The 15,610-nt window shown below is 53.9% G+C and overlaps 4 protein-coding genes across 4 annotated transcripts; all 4 read left to right on the forward strand.

The window, feature by feature from the left end:
- Window positions 1–5,467: 5,467 nt before the first annotated feature.
- A1O7_09788 (uncharacterized protein) lies at window positions 5,468–6,226 on the forward strand (the record flags this gene model as incomplete). Its single annotated transcript, XM_007763773.1, has 1 exon — window positions 5,468–6,226. One exon carries the CDS (start codon window positions 5,468–5,470, stop codon window positions 6,224–6,226), a length of 759 nt encoding a protein of 252 aa, XP_007761963.1.
- Window positions 6,227–11,940: 5,714 nt separating this feature from the next.
- A1O7_09789 (uncharacterized protein) lies at window positions 11,941–12,285 on the forward strand (the record flags this gene model as incomplete). Its single annotated transcript, XM_007763774.1, has 1 exon — window positions 11,941–12,285. A coding segment is annotated over one exon (345 nt), but the record flags the coding sequence as incomplete, so codon positions are not given.
- Window positions 12,286–12,946: 661 nt separating this feature from the next.
- A1O7_09790 (uncharacterized protein) lies at window positions 12,947–13,610 on the forward strand (the record flags this gene model as incomplete). Its single annotated transcript, XM_007763775.1, has 7 exons — window positions 12,947–12,983; window positions 13,039–13,118; window positions 13,172–13,188; window positions 13,241–13,252; window positions 13,306–13,406; window positions 13,462–13,478; window positions 13,533–13,610. The coding sequence occupies 7 exons, from the start codon at window positions 12,947–12,949 to the stop codon at window positions 13,608–13,610; spliced, it is 342 nt and encodes a 113-aa protein (XP_007761965.1).
- Window positions 13,611–14,109: 499 nt separating this feature from the next.
- A1O7_09791 (uncharacterized protein) lies at window positions 14,110–14,782 on the forward strand (the record flags this gene model as incomplete). The annotated part of the gene is made up of 4 exons (XM_007763776.1): window positions 14,110–14,317; window positions 14,367–14,534; window positions 14,586–14,716; window positions 14,768–14,782. 4 exons carry the CDS (start codon window positions 14,110–14,112, stop codon window positions 14,780–14,782), a joined length of 522 nt encoding a protein of 173 aa, XP_007761966.1.
- Window positions 14,783–15,610: the final 828 nt, after the last annotated feature.

A 15,610-nucleotide genomic window follows, 5' to 3' on the forward strand; every position in this document is an offset into this window, starting at 1 on the left:
GCCCTAAGCCGAGTGCATTTCCCGAGCCGCGGATGGTCGCTTTCTGAAATGAAGGCTGATGTGGGTAACGGACCTTCGATTGAGAGTCCTTTTGGCCACTTGAGCGTCGCTCTTGGACTCGGTTTTCGGTCTATTTGAGGAGGTAATACAATGCTTTTTCCGTTTCTGGGTTCGGAAAACTGGGATCAGACATGCCTCGGCAGGATTACCGGCAATAAGGTAGGGCTGACCGTTGACCGTCGAGGTGGCACCAGCCAGCATTGCGGCTCTATCAACAGACACCATGCAAGGCCCAGCAGGATCGAGGGAACTGGCCTTCCGATGACCTTGGTTGGTCGGCTGTGCTTTTGCTGACCAAGGCAGTGTGTGCCTGGCGTGCAATGCGCTGCATACCGCCAGCTTGGTTGTAAGAGGTGGGGACAGGATGACTTGTCCACATGTTCCATTGTTGAACGAACATGATTACCTTTCTCCACCGGATATCTGCGAGCGTCGGGAAATAAGATAGGGTACCTTCCTATCTCGGTCTTTATCCACCGAGAACGAGAGGATATTTACCCCTTCTTGTCAGCGTCTGGCCCCAAAGAGTACCGCCTGGTAATATCTGGTTGGACGGCGTCAAAGAGGGCTGACAGTCGAGCCTCTTGCACACCCTCTCCCACGGATATGGCTTGCGGCTCGCAGTAGAATCAGCAAGGGGGCTAATTATACGTCTTTTGGCTAAGCAAGCTGTCAGTGGTGCACCGCTATTCGCTACACGAGATGTGGATTTGCGGCCAAGCCGAGTACTGTGTGCTCGTACTGGTGGACACACGCGCGCACACACACACACACCCAAGGCTCGTCCGTCAGCTTCGTCCGTACGCATTATTCGAGGGTCTCGTGGGTGGTCCCAGTGGTGGTAAGTTTCGAGGCCTCTCACCTTCGTGCAGGCTGAAGTTTAACAAAAGCAGCGAGCGACCCTACGCGAAGTCGGAGGATGGCTGATAATGTAAGCACCGTGAAACTGATACCCACTACACAGCAACATCTACCATGGCCCGACTTCGGCATAGCGAGAATGTAATCCTTAGGCACACAGGACGGACGACACCGTGGTATGGCCGTAGAAGAATAATTCCCCTGACCGGACGGAAATCCAGCCCTACGATATCTCCGGCAGTATGTCCGCCCATTTGACCCCTGAATGTAATCACGTTGCAATACGGAGCAGAGCGAATGACAAAGCATCAAACTCGACCGCCAAATGATTCAGTGCTTCGAGGCACGAACGTTAGCCTTCAGCGACGGGACATTAGTACACCACATGTACCGAGAGCGTTACTTCGGTGGTAGACGACTTCCGTACCATGCACAGTATCCCGACGGACGATGGGTTTCGTGGCTGCCTACCTCTGGAGTCCTTTGGTGTTGCATACAGATCACGCAGTCCACATCGTGATTTGACCCACACATATCATGTCAGAGTCGCGTTCCTGAAGGGTGCAAGACGCTGCCACTCAACGACAAATGTCACAGCCTCACAGCCACGATTGTTGACTCGGAGATCTGGGGAAGAACGAGGTGCGCAAGGGGGTACTCCGTGCTACTAGGGACACCAGTGATTTAGACGAACACGACGGCGCAGACACACAGGGGGGGTGACCACATGGCAATTTTCTAAGAATAAGCACAGCCTCCCTGGCGGGATGGGATGTGACTTGCCAGCGACAAAAGGACAGTTGCAACAACGCAATACGATTGGATGACACTGCCCCGTAAGGCCAGCAGGGCAGCATTCTTCCCTTCGAGAACATTGCTGCATCGGGTAAGCCGACCCTAGCTCGCTGTGCGTGTCTCGTCTCCTCGTACTAGGCAAGGTTCACGCAGCAATGCAACGGCGGTCCGCGATTATTTCAAGCCACACCAAGGCAGCACCGTTATTCACCCGCACGTTATGCCCAATCGAGGTCGGAGTGCGACACATGTGCACACGAACAGGCTACCAAATTGTTGAGGCGTCGATAATTCGAAACGATCTACGGAGTAGCATGCTTGGTGTCAATGCACTCTGAAAATCGTGATGTCGTGCCCAGGGAAACCGACAAGATATCGGTTAACGGCTGGCCTTGATTGGTGGGCAATACGCGGAAAGCTCGTGTACACGTCGGTTTCGTTTCTGCTTTGCTAGCTGTGACTCGGAGCCCTACACGGGTATTGGCGGCGCCAGCGCACGAATATTTCGTCCATTGGGTCTTGGTCACTTGCCTGTCTGGGTCAGTATGCCTCGCAATTAGGTACACCAGACTGGACGAATTCGGGGACAGGTGTGCATTTCCGTTGTGTATTCTCGTGCACAACGGAAACTCTGCATTGGATTTTCGTCGACAGGTCACGAGCCATCACGGCTGGGAACTAAGAGGACTCGGAAGAGCGCATGCATTGTACTTCCCTGTTCTACAACCTCCGCAACGTTCCGCTTGTTGCAAGTCATGGGATTGAGGACGCCGGAGGTGTAGCTTCCTTGTGAAGGAAACAGGAGCTTTGTGCAGGTGGTGGCCGTCAAATGATCGGTGACTACAACTGGGAAAGCAATCTGCACGTTGGCATAATTATTGTTCGGTCGAAGTCGGTCAATCGTGTGTGCGTGCGTGCGCGAGCGAGCGAGCGCCGGGGTTTTCGCACGGCTGCCATGGAGTTTGCGAAAGCCCGTCAAGGGGCCGAGCCCGCGAGAAGTCAGCAAGCGCACACAGTCAGGCGGGCGCATAAATCTACCTTGCGACCGCTGCTCTCCTCCATCGGGAAGATGTGCATCAGTCCCGCATACGAGCTAGCCAGGACAGGTAACAGGAGGGAAAGCACAAGCATGGATGACAACCTTTGTGCCCGACCGACTCGGACTCGGAAGAAAGCATCAAATCCGTCCGGCTGGTCGGAGAACAAGTTGTCAACCTTCCAGGAGCTCAGCAGATTGGAAGCGTTCCACCAATGGAAGGCGACAGGCTCGCTTGTCTGCCTGGCACATCCCAGGCCGACAGCCTGGGGCGGCCAAGCTGTCAAAGCAGCATGACCCCTCGTCCCCGAGGAGTTTGGTGCATTAGGCGAGCATCGTGAGATCGGGTGCTCGCGTATTGCTCCGAATACGGCGAATACGCTTCGTCGAGCACGCCCTCTTTGGCTGCCATTATGAGTATGGGGTACCCAGACCAAGGACTGCTTCTGGATACGAAAGCGAGCCCGAAAACGACGATCAGGGCGACCTGCCCACGCAGGCCATGTGGCAGAGCAGTTGTCGCAGTGGTGGCTTATCGTTGACCCATTCCTCAACAGGCTCGAATTGACAATTTCGAATGGCGGTCGCCTGCCCTAGAAAACAAATGGAATCCATTCTTGCTGGGATGTGGCGGGCTTCAAAATACAGGCAGCCAAAGATTCATGCAGCTCAGCCCGCCCGCAGGCCACGAGAAAATCACTGCTGGAGATACGAATGTGAAGACGTCTGCAGCACAATTGTACTACCGTACGTGAAGGGCGCGCATTGAGATCCCAGTACGAGTGAGGTACCTTGTAGAGGGGCTGTAGGCCCCGCGTGGTGCCTGTAGATTTAGGTGTTTATAGGCGGGGTAGGCTTGCCATAGGCGACGCATTGGGCGACCTGAGGCAGTGTTCTAGAGGCGTCTCAAGCTGCCCCTCAACCCTCAGCGCGTGTTTCAGGCCGCTGCTAGGCGTTCAGCTCGAGCCCGAAAATCCTGCCTGGTTGGACGTCAGGGTCTAATAACGAGACCTCGAGTCCATCGGCTGGTCGTCAGGGCTGACGGGCTCTCCACCAATGTCGATGCCACAAACACATTCTGCTTGGAGCAGCCGTCTGGATGCCCTTGGCTTCATATTGACACGGGGCGTGCGATGCATCAGGAAAGCGCTGCGTATGCGGACAGCAGCCAGGAGTCAAAATGCAATGCTGCCAAGTTACAAGTTACAGTAGCGGTCGCATTCTCACATACCTACGTAAGGGGGGTTTTCCCTCAGTTCACCCGGTTATTCGCGCTGCGACATGACAGTGGTGACAACATTGTCCGCTGGAGTCATGGCCGGTTGGGATTTGGAACAAGATTGGAAAGCCTGAACGTTTTGGGCAACCGCAGTTGAATACGCAGAGCAGACAGTGGTGACGGGATGATTCGGATTACGCGAGCAATGCTGTTGCACTCAGTCCAGAACGTTTGACCGCCAGTGACAAGACTCATGAGCGTGTGGCTTGCCTGCGTTACAACACATGGCTTACGAAGAGAGCCTGAGGAGATCGAGTCACCACGGCGTTAGGCGGTCGTCATTGGCTGCTGGGTGGAGTAAGAGCACGAGCGCATTTCTCAGCAGCTCAGCGCTGTCTCCCAGGGGATGCGGGTTCCAGCTGCATCTTTGGCAGCCCGCGCCCTGGTCAGGCTTGTCCTCAAACTGCTCAATCAGGGCGCATCAGGAAAACAGCGAGTAATCGGGAAAGGCCTGTCATCGCAGGCTACAAACGGCACAACCTTGTCTGGGCCTCTGGCCTTCGGGGCGGAGATCAAAGTCATCCTGTGTACGTGGTGCCAGACCGACACGGCCGTGGACATGGAGATAGTGAGCAAATGTCCTGAGGCAGAGGTACATTGCGACAAAAGGGCAGTAAGCCAATCAGTCCCGGCGAGACACAGGATGCCGTAAGAAAAGGGAGTGTACAGGTATGGGCGTAAGATCAGCCCGGATTCAGGGAGCCAGGGAACGAACGAGTGGTGGTGCAAAGGCATTACTCTTCTCGGAGCTTACTGCGACGCTTGAGCCGAAACTCAATAGAAGGGGATAACAAACCCTCCGAGAGTCAGGCAGCCGGGAAAGCGGACTGTCGTAGAATACGACAGACGGTCGAATTGACACGAGGACCGGCCGACAGCATAACGTTCTGGCAGGCAGGGGCGTCATCACTTCGGGACACAAATGGTGTTGCTGCTTTGAACCAGCAGACCGACCTGTGACTGAGCATAACGATTCATCAGCACGAGGATCCGCCAGCGCGACGCTTACTCCATTTGGGTGGAAGAACCTAAAGGCCGAAAGCACGAGTTGCACCGCCGGGTCCGGGTCCCCCAGCCCTGTTGACAGGGGGGTTGTGTGTGACCAGGGCTGACCCTGGTCGTCTCTGACCCCTGCTAGGCGGGTCGGTCGGTGGAGTTTAGGAAAGTACGCTCGGATTTCTGATGTGTAAGGCACCTGCGATGGGATGCATAACACTCAGACTCAGCACACCCAAGGCCTCTTTACAAAAGAACGCGTCCACCCTCACCTTAGGCCACTTCTTTTCTCTCCATCATCAACACATAATAGCAAACAACAATCAACAATCAAGAACAACATTGATGAAAAGTCTGGCACCAGCATTGGACTTGCATACCACCACCACTACCGAGTACCCACAGCAGTGACTCAGATATACCCAACACCGACAATTAAAATGCCTTCCTCGGTGACCTTTTCCGCTTCCGCAGCGACCACGAAGTCTTCTCCCCACTCCATCTACACCCGCCCTCAGAAGAAGCAGAAGATGAGCATCACGCAGACCTACTTCCTCGCCCACAGCGCCCGCGGCAAACTCTCCAAGGAGGCTGCCCGGCCTGACCACGACCTCCGGCTATTGGTCGGACACGCCAACATGCTCGATTCTCTGATGCTCGACCTGGCAACCGCCGAGCAGGAGCAGGAGCGGTGGTTCAACAACATCGTGAACGGATCTTCGCAGGAGGAGCAGGAAGAGAAGAGCAGTCGGCATGTCGAGACGATCGTGGAGGAGCCCGAGCACGACTGGGAGGCCGAAGATGCCACCAGCTCTGACGAAGAGTCCGACGATGAGGATGAGCAAAAGCCCAACACCAAAGTCACCGCCATTGAAATCGACGACTCGGACATGTCGGAAGACGATGACGATGCCACCAGTGACTTGGCCCTCGTCCGAACAGCCTCGCGACACTCTCCCCCCGGACTCAGCCTCGACACAGATTCCGACTCGGACGACGAACAACACATGCCACCCTCACCGCCCACCATGACCATCGAGGTGCTGAGCGAGAAGCAACGACAAGCCATTGCTACCACATCATACTACGACGTCAAGGACGCCGCCTCCTCGTTATCACAGGAAGAGTCGGAAGCCTTTGAGCAAGAAGGCTTCTACCTCCCTTCAAGGCAACAGCCGACCATAATCGCTGCCTACTAGAGCAGGTTGATTGACCGACCCTTGAAACGACTCTTTGGGGACATGTGATACCCCACCGGCGGCGTTCTAGCGACATGGCCACGTCTTTACGAGCATGGTGTTTGGCAATTTGTTTAGCGGCGATTCTACTCACAGATTGGGAATCAAAATTGTATTCAAAACGGATGGGACGAAGGACGACAGGGCCAGGGAGGAGAGCAACGGAAGCTGGCATGCGGGCATGGACGACCGCGAACAGAGTGGTCATCCAGTCCACGTTGTCGACCCGGTAGTCGTGGCTTCAATGCCAGCCCGGGAACACAATCGGGGAAAGGACGCCGCCTGTTGAGGTCTCTACGCTCTACTGCACAGCACTGTCCTTGGCTTTTGACGTTTCTGGACGTTGACTACTAAAATCCACTCTACGAGCATGTATGTACCAGACTCAGGTCAGATAGTTCTCCCTATTTGCGAGGTCGAGACATTTGACACTAAATGATATAATTCATCTGAACAAACATGAAGCCTTACCTTACACAATAATCTTTCTTCTGCTTCAACCTCGACACTACACAGTGTACTCCTCTCATTATTGCGAAATATGTGCTTTTGCGTGCTCGATACTGAGGTATCCTCGACTGCAAGTGCAAGTGCACCGTATGACACTGTGTGTGTGTGACTTGTGACTATCTGTGCGTGTACAAATTATCGCCGGTCGCTTGCTGGGTGTGCTTGACTCCACCTCACCACAATCAAAAACTCTCCGATCGTGACTGATCATGAAATCACTTGGGCGATGGGACTTTCGGCACCGGATTTCTCACACACAAACACATTCCAGCCGAGTGCGTGGGTGCGACTGTCTCGCGCGCAAATGTGGAGCACGGCCAGGCGCGAGACTCTCGCTCGGCTCGACTTTGCGGCCGAAACGAAAGTGACCAGTGAAAGTGGACGGCAGGGCGTGCAGGGCGTGCAGGGTCAGATTAATTATGTTATTCAGTGGTGCCTGGCTGCCTGGCCCTTTGGTCGGGGTTTGTGGAAAGCGAGGGCGAGGAGTCCACGTTTCGGCCCCGAGGTGGTCAGCGTGATCATTCTGACGACCGACACCTGACTGTGCTTTGTACGAATTAAACCCCTTCTCGCCCTGATTTCTTAACCGTGCTTCGTACGAAATAAATGACCGATTGACTCCGTACGACGGGCGGCTCGTTGTTCGTATTGGAGGAATGGATTGATTTATGGATGGCATTGTGATTAAAAATTGGTCCGCCTTCTGCTCGCCCTCCCTTCGTACAGTACTGGCGGCGTTTCAGTTCATTCCCGACGCAACGGAGTACTAAAGTTGATTTTCTTATCCACCATCCCATCAGCGCGGCGAGGCGACGATGGGTTGGATTTCTAACCGGTCATTCCAGGTCAGTGTGTTCCGCATGGCAATTAGTTAAACTAATCAAATGGCCGAATTGCACCTGGTAAGCAGATCATGGCTTGCCTTACTTTACCCAGTACTCCGTACGTCGGCCGGACGCAGTACATATGAATGACTGCCCGGGTGACTGGGTGACTGACTGATCACCTAATTACGTACTCGTACACGCCGACAGTGGGTTGGTTTTTAACCAGTCGTGCCAGCAGCCAAATCGACGAATTGCATACTGTAAGCAGATTCAGATCATAGGTAGGTGACCAGTGCGAAAAATTGTGGCGTGCCTTAACTGTACACAACACAGTACGCCGGCCGGACGCAGTATCGTGAGTGACTAAATGACTGATCACCTACTTACTGGGTACTCGGGGTGCTCGTGCACTAACACTGGGTCTTTCCGGGTCTTGTCTGGCTGTCTACCTGGCTGTGTCTCTTTAGCTGTCTATCTGGCTGTCTACCTGCCTGCCCGGCGTCAAACACTTAGAAGCCACAATGAGCATGAGCATGATCATGAGCACGAGTACGAGCATCCTGCGTGCGAATCGCGGCTTGCAACCTATCTGTCTGTCTGCCTGGCGTCAAGCGCTCGGGAGCTACGGTAGGTGCAGTTCCGATGGATGAGCATGAGCATGAGGCATGCGAATCGCGGCTTGCAAACGCATGCGATCCGGGTATTGATCATTTGGCTGTCGTCCAGCTTATGGAATTTCACAGTGTCTCCGGAGTACTCTCTCCATCTGTATGCCTGGCGTCAAACATGCGGGAGCTACAGTGCATGCAGTGCCGAAGGATGAGCATGAGCATGAGCATGCGGCATGAGAATCGCGGGCTGCAAACACATGCGATCCGGGTATTGACCATTTGTCTGTCGTCCAGCTTACGCAATATCATAGGCGTTCCGGTGTACTTTCCCGGCTACCAACTCGTCCTGGAGACGGGTTTCCCAAGCAAAGAATAAGCAACGAGCAACGAACAATGAGCGGCGCGGACACCCTGGGTAGACATTTCACCCCGGATTTACTGTACTGGAACCGGCTTGAGCGATACGATGTCTGCGCCGATCCCCGTCCCCGTCCCCCGGATGTGCGGTCAAATTTGTAAGCTACAGTATAATTTCGGTGGCGACGACGATGAAAAGGACAACCGACTGACGTTTATTCCAGGTCTGGATCCCTGCGTCTAGTGACCTGGGTAGTGGCCTGCTTCTGCTTCGGTCAGTACTCAATTCCGAACATGCAATCATCACTCAACACCGGCACCGGTCATGATCACGGTCTCTGTCCCGACAGTTTCAAGCTGCTTGGTGCTCGAACCCTTTGATTGATCAACCCCGATCCCTCGACGCAGATTGTGCAGATGGCGCATAGAGCAAGGGTGCACGATCACGTCTCCCCAGCCCGGGTTGTGTACGAGGTGCGCCCGAGAAAGTATGTACTCGATCTGACTACGAGACGATTGCCATTGCACCTACCTACCAACCACCCTACCTACTCATGAAGGCGCCTGGACCAGTCACATTCTGCACACATTCACGACAGCCTCTCGGCGGCGTTCCGTGTACCGGGGATGTACTTGTGCTTAAGGCCATACACCGTTCCACAACATATCTTTACGCGTCTCGATCGGGTCTCTGAGGGGTGATCAGGCGCCTGGGCGGTCCTCTATGATCTCGGGTCCTTCGCCAGCCCATCTCATCCTATCCGAGATACAAGGTCGTGGTCCATGGTGATCCCAGGCAGCCATGCTGGCATCCGGTTATCTTTTCCAACATGACCACATGCCGAGAGAGGAGATTAAGATGACACGAGATGACGTGGTCCTATGAGCGTGGTCGCGGTTGGGTGTCAGGGCGAGCGAACTCCATTTGTTGACCTGATCAGGCTTTTAAGGCCCTGTTTCTGACCCAAAGCACTGGACCGGGCGGTCGGAGGCCTAATAAAGATTGTGGTCTAAAGGTATAGGACAAGTTCTCGACTCACTCGCACTGGCTATCCCAGCAGTATTGGCGATCATTCCCTCACTTAAGATGCTGGAGGTGCTTGTGTGCTTGTCTACCGGCACAGTCAGTCGGCACTCGTTGCTGGGTACAGTGTACCGTGGTTCTTACTGGCTCGTTTCACTGTTGTAGTCGATGATCCTTCGGCGATGGATGTCCTGGACTCTCCTTCTCCGTCGAAACAGCCGTTTCAGGCGTCAACAATCATCTGGTTTGTGGTCAATTCTGTCGCGATCCGCTCAAATCATGTGTTTAATTCTCGCTGGCTCACGGCTGGGGGCCAGATCTGATGGCTCCACTCAGTACGGTACTCCGGCATTATGGTACTGTGTTAGATTGCTTGCTGTGTGCAGTGAGAGTCAAAGACACCCGCGCCAGGCCGATATGCCATACGCAACGATTCGCTGGTCAAAGTCGCAAGCACCACAGGTCGCAAGTACCACAGCCGCAAGTCACATAAAAAATCGTTTCTCCGTCTCGGCCGAGCTGAACGACGGACTTCTAGTGCCTTGCACACGCACTAAAAGTACATCCGGATCAGAAACTCCGAGGACGATCGACAACCGAGTGAACCGACAATCCACGATCGCCGATCCTCGAGTTACTATACGAGGTACGAGGTACCTCCATACTCTTACTCGTACGGATCGTGGATAATTATCAAGGCAGACTCGTGAACTGCGAATCCTAAAGGGCATCCATCCGGCACCTCTTGTAATCCGTCTTGGCTACTGCCTTTTTGGACCCTGCTCTTTCGGTCCTACACAGTAAGCTCCCAAGCTCCCTCCGCACGCAAGGTCTGCCTGACTGCTTGCACAGCGCTGGTCTAGTCTAGTTGGACTAAGGAATCCGTATTGAGCAATGTGAGCACTTAATCACCCGTACAGTAATATGGTGTGTATAAACCAGTATGCGAGCATCACCATCATAGTCAGCGCCAGTGCTTGCTCGACTACCGTGGAGGTGACTCGAGGATCCCTACAAGGTGCTGGGTTGGGTGACTGCACGGCCTCACACCAACGCAGCGTGCCCAACATGCCCAGCATGCTTGCTCGATGGCTGACTGTTCAACTCCCACAACACCGCGGTCCAGCCGACTTCCAGGAATCATGCGAGGGGATTGCATAATTGCCGTGCAGCGGCGCCGGGATACCAGCACCAGAACGAGCTGCTCTACGGGTAACTGTCATTAGTGGATGACTTGTGTGGCCTGTTCGTGAACTATGCCTGTCTGGTCCTGATCGTGATCGTGGTCGTGGTCGTGATGGTGTTGCTTGTTCTTCCGTGGGGTATTTCCTGATCAGCTGGAGCAGGACCTGATAACGGTAGTGATGGTTCTTACCGCGTTGTATCATCGAAACGGAGAATGGGCTCATCCTCATTCAGGGTTTTGTAATTTATTGGTTTGACGGACGGTATCAGGGTCCCTGTGTCGCCTACGAGTAGGGCTACCGATACGGGGTGATCCAGCCACAGCCACAGCAACGCCCGGAGTCAGACAGCCTTGTCGTGTACTCTGTACAACTGTATACTCCGTATCTCGTCCTATACGCGTTGAGTACAACGACTCCCATCTCTCACCTTTGTTCTCCTCACACCCTCCCCATCACGACCTGCTATACCACGCCCAGTTGCCCGAGACACCCGTCAGCACCATCCCGGACACCAGCGACATGCCCACACAAAGGAGTTTGCCAAAACCTGCATCAACCAATTCGCCGCCCACGACTACCCAATTTCTCGCTCACATATAACCCGACCTACAACAATGTCCCTGCGCTCAATGCGTCCACTGTGCCTAGTGCCATAATGATCGAAGGATCGTTGCCGTTAAGATGGTCGAGCACGCCTAACCCGATGGCCACACCCAGTGGTGTGATCCAGGCGAACGCTGCGGCAATCAGGAGTTTGTGTATCATAGGACGCCGCGAGCCAGATAACAGCGCAACGCGTGAGCCCAGCGCAAATCCTTCGAAGAACTGGTAAAGACAATAATAAGGACCGGCGTGATGTATTACGAGTCCGCTGCCACGACGAGGGTAAGTCCGATCAGAATGGAATAGAGGAGGAATCCGGCTTCCATGACTAGGACACTAAGGTACGTGTTCGGATCGAGACTAGATAATAACGGGAGATAGTGATCAGTATATACCGTCAAAACAGGCCTGGCACCGTTTAGACCGGTAAAGGACATTATATACTCGGGGGGACGACTCCGAGCCGCCCCTCCCAATATAATTCTCGACGCTAGTATAGAAGTGGCAGTCTTCTCCCTCGGCTCCTATTATATAGGCACCTTTATAGTCCTTATAGATATGCGCTTTAGGGTATAATGTCGCCGAATCCGAGACCAACACGTTCTGGGCTTCTGACTTGATGCATCGCTTATACCACATGCCGGCGTTCGGAGAGACTCATGTCGGCCATTATTCAGAGGATTACCAAGGCGTGCTTGAACTAGCAGAGCACAATTCAACATTCTCGACTAGAGACAGCGATGCCCTGCAGTATTTTGCTTTGGAAGTGTACGCATTTGACATTGCCGTCCCCGGAGTCGGTTGCGCTGGACCGAACAGCACCACAGCAGATGGCAGCGCTACACCGACGCAAGAGCCTGCATCGGCATCCACCACGACTTCGGCGGCTGAAGTGAGTGATTCATATGCATATTGACGCCCGAGGCTAACAGCCGCCAGGAGTGCCGTACTCATTCGGATGGCGACGTGCATTGCACTTGAGATCAGTCGGCATACCTTGGGCAGGACTACCACCGCAATAGTTGACGGCAGAGAATGTAAACAACATCAGACGGGCACGCTGTCTTCCGTGTAGTGGATGTGTCTGGACTTCTGCGCGGTCACCTGCTCATACGGTCCAGTCCACCAACAGCTCTGGCTGCGAAGTAGCACGTAGATAGTACACACATCTTGAGAGGACACAAGGAACCATCATAACCATGACTTCTGTTGCTGCTCAGTGGGGATAGTGTCATATGATTCGCCCGACTTCATTTTGTGTTGTCAACTCGGCTGCGGCTCGCGCGCTGGTGTCCTTACTACAAGCGACCGATACGAAGCATGCGAGCGTCATGCTCTAGCCGGTTCGACGAGAAAGCAGATGGTAAAGAGAGGCGAAGGCAAGGTGAGTTGAGGGTAAGGTAGATTTCAATGCGGCAAAGTTGCTTACCACAGTAGACCGCCAAGACAGCCATCTCCGAAGTTTTACCAGCTTCGCCTACGAGCTTCCAGGCTTCTTCAGATCAGTCTGCATTTGTTTGGTCAGTTACAGAGTGGTCTCGCACTGTCGACGATACGCAATAATGGCTTCTAAGAAGGATATGCGACGGGCCGATCTCAGTACGTGAATGCTCTCAGATTCTTGGATCAAGAAGCGCTCACAGATGACCTTCAGTCATACCATATACCGAGCCAAAAGATGAAAAGGCTTCCGACTTCAGCTCAACGATCACCAGCACCATGCCTATGGCTGCTGTAAGTGCTCTTTTATGGTTCAAGGTCCGGGAATGCTAATCTCAAAACCATAGATGTTCACAAGAAACAGGTAAGGAGGAGCAGTTTTAAGCATCATTGCATATAGCTAACAACAACATCAGGATGCTTGGATGGTAAGCAAATGAAGCTGGAATACGGAGTACGTGTCGGGGATTGACAGGCTCAGGTTCTCACTAATGACTGCTCTTCTGAACTGGCTGGGAGAAACTCCAGCGCAGAGGTCAAGTCCTAGCGGGACCCCAGGATACTTGTCTTTTGGCATGGCACGTAAGTGACAGTGTCGAATTTATGTGGCGATTTTGGCGGCTAATAGCTTTGATAGTCCTCGCTGTCGGTGTTGTATGTACTCGTCACAACCAGGGTTTTGAGAAAGCTACTGATTCTTTGACGCAGACATACATGCCTCTGTTTCTCCCACCACCACCGAATGCAAGGGGCCCAGCTGCAGCACCGCCGGCTGCTTCGACGTAGCGTTAGGCAACCGGTCCTCAGACGGATGAGCTGGGAGTAGGCAAAGCGGTGGATATCATCGTAGTTGACATATGGCGCAGACTGCAATCTAGTGTCCCGCCGAAAAGGAACGTCGGACCGTGCACGTAACTGACAGACGCATCCAAGTTGGCTTCCTCAGTATCGTGGTGCGTGGTTCGAGGTATTACGTAGCAGTCGCATTGCGCTGTCACATGCTGTTGCCCCCAGAAGCCAGGCGAATCCGGCTCTTCGCAGGCAGTTTTGCTGGTGGCGGCCCTGCAGTGCCACTTGGGCTTGGCGGCCTGGCCTGCGGCGAATTGCCCCCGCCCCTGCTGCCCCTTCGCTTTCTTTCTTTCACTCAAACCACCGCTCTCAACAACGAACAGACCGACTCTCCACTCCAACAAACACACCTCTTTGCGGCTACAGCTTCTATCGCTTTATTTTTCAACGCCAGATCACTTTTCGAATCCAACCGTTCCCCGGAACCGACGAGTTTATGTCAACTATCCAAAACCTCAAAACCTTTGGTAAGCCCAACCCCTCTTCCAGCTCACCCCTCGCCACTGCCGCCGCCGTCGCCGCCAACCTCAACACAAAGCGCTCAACCATTGCGTGCCTCGAGTCCGGAGCCGATTTCGAAGGCCGTTGGCAAAAAATCATCGGTAGCACTGTCGACAAGTCGCATATCGATGAGCGCACGTCCGGTTGAGATGGAATGTTTCGTGACTCACGGCTGACTTTTATCCCCGACAGACCCCTTCGCGGAGGCCGACGACGACACTGGGGAAGCGAAGCAATCCCAGAACTACATCCACATCCGCATCCAGCAGCGAAATGGTCGTAAGACTTTGACAACCGTCCAAGGGCTTCCCAAGAAGTTCGACCAGAAGAAGATCCTCAAGGTCATCAAGAAGAAGTTTGGTAGGCAAGAGTCTGACACTCAAATAGGCATACATGGCTGACGAGAGCTAGCTTGCAATGGCACGATTGTCACGGACAGTGAGATGGGCGAGGTGATCCAACTTCAAGGTGATCAGCGCAAGGATGTACAAGAGTTCTTGGTCGCAAAGGATGGCCTCGAGCTTGACGCCAAGACTATCAAGGTAGGGACGCATTCTCCGCGTCTGAAAAGCAGTCTACTAACCGCGCGTCAGGTCCACGGTTTCTAAACGCGTCAGCCGCTATCCTGTGCTATCCTGCTCGGTGATCGAGGACAGATAGAAGTTGTCGACCGACGAGAATCACCTTCCTTCTACGATTACTTCTGGCCTGTTCGTCTTCGCTGGTCGATGCAGCGGCCAAGATACGATAGCATTTTCGGGATACGATACGGTTATGCGCTTATGATACCCACGATAGAAGTTCACTTCGGGACAACGCACGGGAGGGGATGTCGGATGCTGTGATTAGGGCGCCAGACGCGGTCGAATTAGCAGGACGCTACCAGCGTCTACGTTCGACGTGCGAGGGACGGACTGGTTTCTCTCGCTGATGTTACCGGTCCTGGTTGCTAGTTTGCAATTATGAATTGCAGCAAACGGAGTGTCTGTTCCCTTGCATCTTGACTTGTCTTTCCCGGTCCTGAATTGAGGCGGCTGTGGATGCCGTGCTGCGTGTGAAGACTTGCTATACCAGCTTGTCGAATCGATGTGGCCGGGATTCTCGTCAAGCTCGTTCCGAAATCTCGGATGGGCTGGAGATGCGGCCAAGAATCCGGGGAAATTGTAGGCGTGTGAGCACGCGTGCAACGTCACATGATTCGACAACCGTGAGCGAACTCTGCGTCAACTCACTCCAGACTTGGCCTCGACAGCTTGACGGTCACGCGCCTCGATTCAGCAAGCTCTTTTTCCTCAACACCCGTGTCTTTTCGACGCACCTCGACACTCGTCTCTTTTCCACTCAAGACTCCGTAGTATTGGTGATCAACTTCCACCGTGACCCGCGTACAGGAGGCAATACCGTGCCAGCTAAAGGCACGCGCACAAAAAGGCCAT

Source organism: Cladophialophora yegresii (genome assembly GCF_000585515.1).
Source record: "Cladophialophora yegresii CBS 114405 chromosome Unknown aczIN-supercont1.7, whole genome shotgun sequence".
NCBI classification, from domain to species: Eukaryota; Fungi; Ascomycota; class Eurotiomycetes; order Chaetothyriales; family Herpotrichiellaceae; genus Cladophialophora; species Cladophialophora yegresii.